General features: G+C 40.1%; 1 protein-coding gene across 1 annotated transcript; it reads left to right on the forward strand.

The window, feature by feature from the left end:
* The first annotated feature begins 753 nt into the window (after window positions 1-753).
* On the forward strand, window positions 754-6,812 carry lgi1a (leucine-rich, glioma inactivated 1a). The gene is made up of 8 exons (XM_043255184.1): window positions 754-2,254; window positions 2,337-2,408; window positions 3,286-3,357; window positions 3,437-3,508; window positions 3,715-3,786; window positions 3,887-4,056; window positions 4,135-4,299; window positions 4,891-6,812. Exons 1-8 carry the CDS (start codon window positions 2,079-2,081, stop codon window positions 5,706-5,708), a joined length of 1,617 nt encoding a protein of 538 aa, XP_043111119.1. The 5' UTR covers window positions 754-2,078; the 3' UTR covers window positions 5,709-6,812.
* The last annotated feature ends 44 nt before the right edge of the window (window positions 6,813-6,856 follow it).

The following is a 6,856-nucleotide window of genomic DNA, read 5'->3' on the forward strand; positions in this document are numbered from 1 at the left end:
ATGTTTCTCATGTACAGTGTTCAATCCATTCACTTCATTTCGTTCACTCCTTTCTGATGTAGTCTACTCAACTGCTAGACGTTATGTTTTATTAACAAAGTTCAGGAGGAGCATGTTGAGGACCACAGTCAGAAATCAGCCTAATTACCAAAGATGGACTGTGATGTTGCGTCTCCTTTGTCCCTGTTAGGTTTTCCTGTCTCTGTCCTCGTTTAGTCATTATTAGTTAATTAGTTCCCACTCTTGTCCATTCACCTGTTTAATTTCCCTCGATTGTTTCCATGCCTTTATATTCATTCAGTAACCCTCGTGTCTCTGTCGTGGATTAATGTTGTAACTCTCACTCGTGTTGAAGCCTTTTTTTTTAACTTTTGTATGTTCCTGCGTTGAGCTATTTACTGCTAGCATGGCTCTCCTAGGACAGCACGCCATACACACGTAAACCATTACTCTGCATTTCATCTGAACTCGAGCTTTCGGACACACACAGCTAATAACTTCATACACGGCGCACTTTCAGAAGGAGAACTTTGCGGGTGTTTTCATTCACTGCAATTATTGTGTGACTGAATACAGCTCCAGCACCCACAGAAAGCAGCAGAAAGATCTGAACGCTAATCCTTTTATATTTGACTGAATTTTCATTTCCTCACATCATGTTACGCATGCCCAGCCTAACAAATTCGGTAGTTTTATAATGTCATAATCATAAAAACAATTATAATATTGAAGTATACAGTGTTACTGTGAGGCTAATATTGAGGCTATTGTCAGCTAGCTAACTTCCAACTGAAAAAAAATTGAATGTTTATTATATTAACCTAAGAGTATTAGTAGATTTAGGTAGGGTAGGTAGAACATTCACATATTTCTAAGGTATCCTATACTCAGTATGTCTGTTGAGAAACCATCAAAACAAAGTGTTAGCATGTATTTAGCGACACACTGCTAATACTCTGATGAAGGCTAGCTGACATGTAGTTAAGAGTTACTTATCAACAGCTGTCTAAAGGGTACCATAAAAATGATAAAACTGATATTATATATAAAACATTAAAATTAAAAATCAAAGCAAATGTGTCACACATTCATCTGATGTGATATCTGATCTTATTGCTGTTTAAGGGGGGACATTTTTTATAATAGTATAGTTATTATTATTACTTATAAGTGGTATTTGACCACTTCAGGTAAAGTAACATAAGTAAAATGGCAAGATATGAGAAATATAATCCATTAACTTAAGTGGATAAATGATCATACTATAATCACAAATAAGTAAATATTATAACACATTAAAACCATCCAAGAGATTATACATTCATTATACATGCATTATAAAGCCTTAAGAAACCCCTCATAATGTAAAAATACGTTTCATAGAAAGTGTCACCCCAAGTTCATTCGAAATAGAAAAGAAAGAAATCTTTGTACCACATCTAAGTGTTATGAGTAGACGTGTTCCTGTCAGAGGATTTCTCTCCAGGTGGCGCTGAGGCTCAAGAAGCAGCTCCTCCACCGATTCACATCCAGATCTTTCATTTGCAAGTATAAATTAAAACTTAAAACGTTCAAAATGGCCATTTGATGTGCTTGTTCCTTCCCCTGGAGATCTGCGTCGCAATCATATATTTAATTATTGATTAAAAAGCTCTCGTCGGTAATCAAACGAAGGTTAGTGGTTCGTTCTGCTCAGCGCTGAGGAAAGTAACACGACCCACGTGACTCTGGACGCGCGCTGCTTCACACGTAGCCATGAGAAATAGCTTGATGTCACGGGCAAATTTCACTAGACGATACAATTTAAGGTACACGGCGAGTAAATAAAAATAAATGGAAATCCGCCGTGTCTGACCAGTTTGAAACAAGTGGATGGGCTAAGCCCCGCCCATTCCCCGACTGTGATGCTGATCGCCTTTCTCTGCGCGGAGCGTGTTTTTGTGGATTCTACCTGCTTGTGCGGTTAACACAGTTTTAGACAAACAACGACATCAGCAACACCTTGTCATTCGGTGGATTCCTCTCCGTTATGAGCTCGTTGCTCGCACCGCGTCGGTGAAGGCTCGGGTTCGGTGAAGATGGGTCTCAGGAGGACCGCGCTGCTCTTCTTCTTGTGCTCGCTGACGCTGGTTCTTCACGGCAGCCGCAGGAGACACGCGCGCTGCCCCGCGTCATGCACGTGCAGCAAAGATAACGCCTTGTGCGCCAGCACCGGATCGATACCGAGGAGCTTCCCGCCGGATGTCATCTCACTGTAAGACGAGCGACCACGACATGCTTGTGTGCAGGCTGCCTGGCTTATTCGTTTTGATAAATGTGTTCGTTTGTTTTTACAGATCATTCGTCAAGTCCGGCTTTAATGAAATCCCTAAAGAGAGTTTCATTCACACGCCAGCCCTCCATCTTCTGTAAGACTCATCAACATCCCTACATCTAAATGACACACACACACACACACACACACACACACACACACACACACACACACACACACACACACAAAGAGCGAGAGCGCGCAGATATCATCCCATGATCACACGAAGCGTCTATATATATATAAAATGGGATACAAAACATAATCCCTTGTAAATTATTATATAGTATGAAAGTGAAAGGGCAGTTGTTACCTTACAAGAATCATCCAGATTTTGTTTTTTACTGTGCAATCAAATGTAGTCAAACCTTTTTAAATCATTTTTTATTAAAAGCAATAATAGTCAGACATTCTCATTCAAGCATTATCTAACATTTTAGAGTTGTTGATGTTGTTGTTGTCCAAAATCTCTTTTTTCATCCACATTTAAACTGTTTTACCACATACTGTGGTGTTTTGTCTCAAGCTGTGGTTATGTGGTTATGGTGGTTAGGCCAATTTTAATTATTAGCATTGTTTCAAAATATATTCCCCACACAATGTTGTTTAAATCGCTAAACCTTCACTAAGACTTTCTGGGTCTCGCTAAACTTATTAATAAGAGAACAGCTAGTTCTTGGAATAGATCATTGAAAATATATTCTGTAAAGTATATAATGGAATAATAGTATTTATGTTCACTCCCCTCTGTTAAAATGACATTGGCGTCCCAGTTAGCTAAGAATGCTGTACATTATCCTAAGACGGCCAATAAAGCGTGTGTTTGAAGCACAGCCGTCTGAATGTGGTGACACCTCCTGAAATGAAGTAGAACGCTTCTGTGTGTGACCTCTTACTTTCAGATCAACGTGATTCACAAACCTATAAAGACATACCTCTCATCTGTGTTCACCCTGTATTATATCTCCTAGACTTTTCACAGCAAACAACTTTGATTCCATAAATGAAGATGCGTTCCTCGGTCTTCCTCACCTGGAGTATCTGTAAGTGTCTCTGATGTGTGACGACCGCAGTCTTTTGCATTGTGCATCGAGTTGACTTTGCTGCTTGTTTTTCTTCCAGTTTCATTGAAAATAACCAAATCAAGTCCATATCGCCGTTTGCCTTCAGAGGACTCAAGTCCTTAATACATTTGTGAGTATTTTGTCGATCAGTTCATCCACGTCATCTGTTGTTTGCAAGTGAAACATTGCAGTCATAACAGGAAGATTTTATTCATGTTATTTTACTAATAAATTGAAATCCAGTTTGCATTCTTCATGAGATCTTTGCACGGTGTAAGAATTGGTCATTTCTCGTTACTGATGAAAGCGTTTGGTTCTTTACGAATGTCATTGCAGAAGTTTGGCGTACAATAATTTGGAGACACTACCGAAAGATCTTTTCAAAGGGATGGAAGCTTTGACTAAAGTGTATGTATGCAAGTGTACGACGGTTTAGCAGTGCGACACCATTTCAATAACTAAGCTCTTGATGACACTGTCTAGACATGAACTCTTTGCGTTTGTCCAGGGATCTGAGAGGGAATCTTTTCAGCTGTGACTGTAAGTTAAAGTGGTTAGTCGACTGGATGTTTCACACAAATGCAACTGTAGATCAGATCTTCTGCAATGGCCCTGAAGCTTACCAGGGCAAGAAGATCAATGACCTTGTGGCACAGTCATTTGATTGCATAACAACAGGTTGGTAATTACGGACCGATTGCGCTCCCTTGACTTTAAATGGAAAGAAGGCTTAACATTTGTCTGTTTGATTTACAGATTTTTCATTGCTGAAGTCTCTTGACTTTCAGTCCATTTCCGTCGAGGCCTTTGGGTTTGGCGGAGACCAGTTTGTTGTCTTCGCCCAGCCTTTCATCGGCAGGTGTAGTTTCATGGAATGGGATCACGTACAAATGGAGTTCAGGAACTTTGATAATATCACAAGTAAGCAAACAGCAGTGGAAATGTTGTGTGCATGTTTTTTAGCTCTTTTAGTTGCTTTGGTTTCATTAAACTGTTGTTCAGGAAATCATTTTTGAGGGCTGGCCTGGATTTGTCTGATTCACTAATTAGTCAACTAAATCACAGCTATCTCCGCAGTCAACATCTCCACAGTTAATCTGAAAATATTTCTTTTCCATTTAAAACACAGTTTTGGTTCTTTTTTCCTTTTTTTTGAGGCATATGAGTGTAAGCTATTAGACACATTTGATCTGTCAGAGCAAAAATGACTAAAAACACTTCAGCATCACACCGTTTTCTTGGTTAATGTTAATGTTAGAGAGTTTTACAAATTTTAGATGATAAGCCACGTTTGAGGTCAGCGATTGAAATGAACATTTATGTCCTGACAGATGTACTGTCATGAACACTTTTTTTTCTTCAACAACGTGACTAACAAAATTTTGTTCGACTAAGCCTCTTCTTGTCGACTATTTGGGGGCAGCCCTAATTTCTTTACAGCATAATAAAATATACTGGTACCCCATGGTTTTGCTGGTTTCACACAGCTTTCCTCGAATCTTTCCTCCGTAGGCACCTCCACCGTCATCTGCAAACCTCTAGTCATCGACGGTCAGCTCTTCATTATAGTAGCCCAACTGTTTGGAGGCTCACACATCTTCAAGCGAGATGTCTCCGCAAACAAATTTATCAAAATCCAAGACATCGACATTCTGAAAGTCCGAAAGCCAAATGATGTGGAAATCTTCCACGTCGACGAAGAGTCTTTCTTCATCATAGCCGACAGCTCCAAGGCCGGCTCGACAACTATTTATAAGTGGAACGGCAACGGCTTCTACTCCCATCAGTCTTTGCACCCCTGGCACCGTGACACTGATGTGGAGTATCTGGAGATTTCTGGGAAGCCTCATCTGATCTTGTCCAGCAGCTCTCAGAGGCCGGTCATCTACCAGTGGAACAAGAGCACCAAGCAGTTTGAACGGCGCACGGATATTCCAGAGATGGAGGACGTGTACGCGGTCAAACACTTCACCGTGAAGAGCGAGCTCTACATATGCCTGACCCGCTTCATCGGTGACTCCAAGGTGATGAAATGGGATGGCAACATGTTCACTGAGATCCAGACCATGGCCTCTCGTGGCTCCATGGTCTTCCAGCCGTTCTCGATAGCCAGCTGGCAGTACGCCATCCTAGGCAGCGACTACGCCTTTACTCGGGTCTATCGCTGGGACGCAAAGAAAAGACAGTTCATTCACTTCCAGGAACTGAACATTCAGGCACCCAGGGCTTTTTCTCTGGTGTTTATTGACAACAGGGAGTTCCTTCTTGGCTCTAGTTTTAAGGGGCAGACACGTATATATGAACACCTGGTCCTTGACTTGAGTAGCTGATTTGCTTCATCGGGACGGTTGAGGACTCAGTGGATCTCGCAAAGAACCTGTCCAAAACACGCCCAGGTCATGTTTACTATTGTTTAAAGTAAATGAAGCCTGTTTTAGGCTCTCTATAGTGTTACCTTCTTTTTTGTACTGTACTGCTTAGTGTTCAGGTGAAATATTATCACCATGCCTAAAACTCATAGCTGCCCTAAATGGGCTTCATTTTCTTTCTGCAAAACACTTTTTCCCCTTTTGATTTTGGAGTGAAATATGACTAAGACGTTTTCATCAGATTGACCCTCCTCTTCTCAGCATGAAGACTCTTTGCATGATGGTGCCGTTAAGTAGGTACCGCCATTGAAATTATACAAGGGTTTGGTTTTTTTACATTATGTTCTCATTGCACTCATTCATTTCTGTTGGTGTTTTTACTCTGTGACTACTGTATTTTCATTGAAATACTTGCTATCCTATTTATTAATGTTTATCTCGACTGAAACGGACAACTTGTTTACTGCTTTCTGTGTGGCAGCTGGGTGAAATAATTGATATGCAGATTGGAAATTTGAAATACACAAACAGTTTGACCCTGAGTAGTGTGTAGTGTTACCATTGTTTTTTAGCATTTGCCTGTTTGTTTGAATCTTATTAACTACTAACCAGTGTCAGTACTTTTTTCAACAAGATGAAAATATTTGTAAAGAGATGAAGAGATTCTATATCCCGACATAATGAAACTGATGTTGTTTTACTGGATACGTTTATGCATGCAGTTTCATGCCTACATTTGAGACACTGATAGTAACTTTAAATAAAGACTTTCCAGAATGTTAAATGTTGTATATTGTCAAACTGCGAGAGGTCATTTTTCAGTGATTCAGGATGAAATTACTTTCTTTCCACTTGGAAAAAGAAATTTTGTGGGCTGTTGTTCTGAAAAAAGTTCATGACCATTCAATAATGTGTGTCACTGCCATTAGACACATTTGGCATTAGTTGTAATCCAACACAGCTAAGCCAGCGAAGACTGGAGACTCCAGGAAGGTGTGTTTAACCCGCACCCTGGTTTTTAGATCACCAGGAAGTGATCATAACATTATATGACTATTTGAATGATCAGAAAAAGCTTGAATAAATATATGAAGAATAATAAAAAGTAA

Source organism: Puntigrus tetrazona, chromosome 13 (genome assembly GCF_018831695.1).
Source record: "Puntigrus tetrazona isolate hp1 chromosome 13, ASM1883169v1, whole genome shotgun sequence".
In the NCBI taxonomy this organism is placed as follows: domain Eukaryota; kingdom Metazoa; phylum Chordata; class Actinopteri; order Cypriniformes; family Cyprinidae; genus Puntigrus; species Puntigrus tetrazona.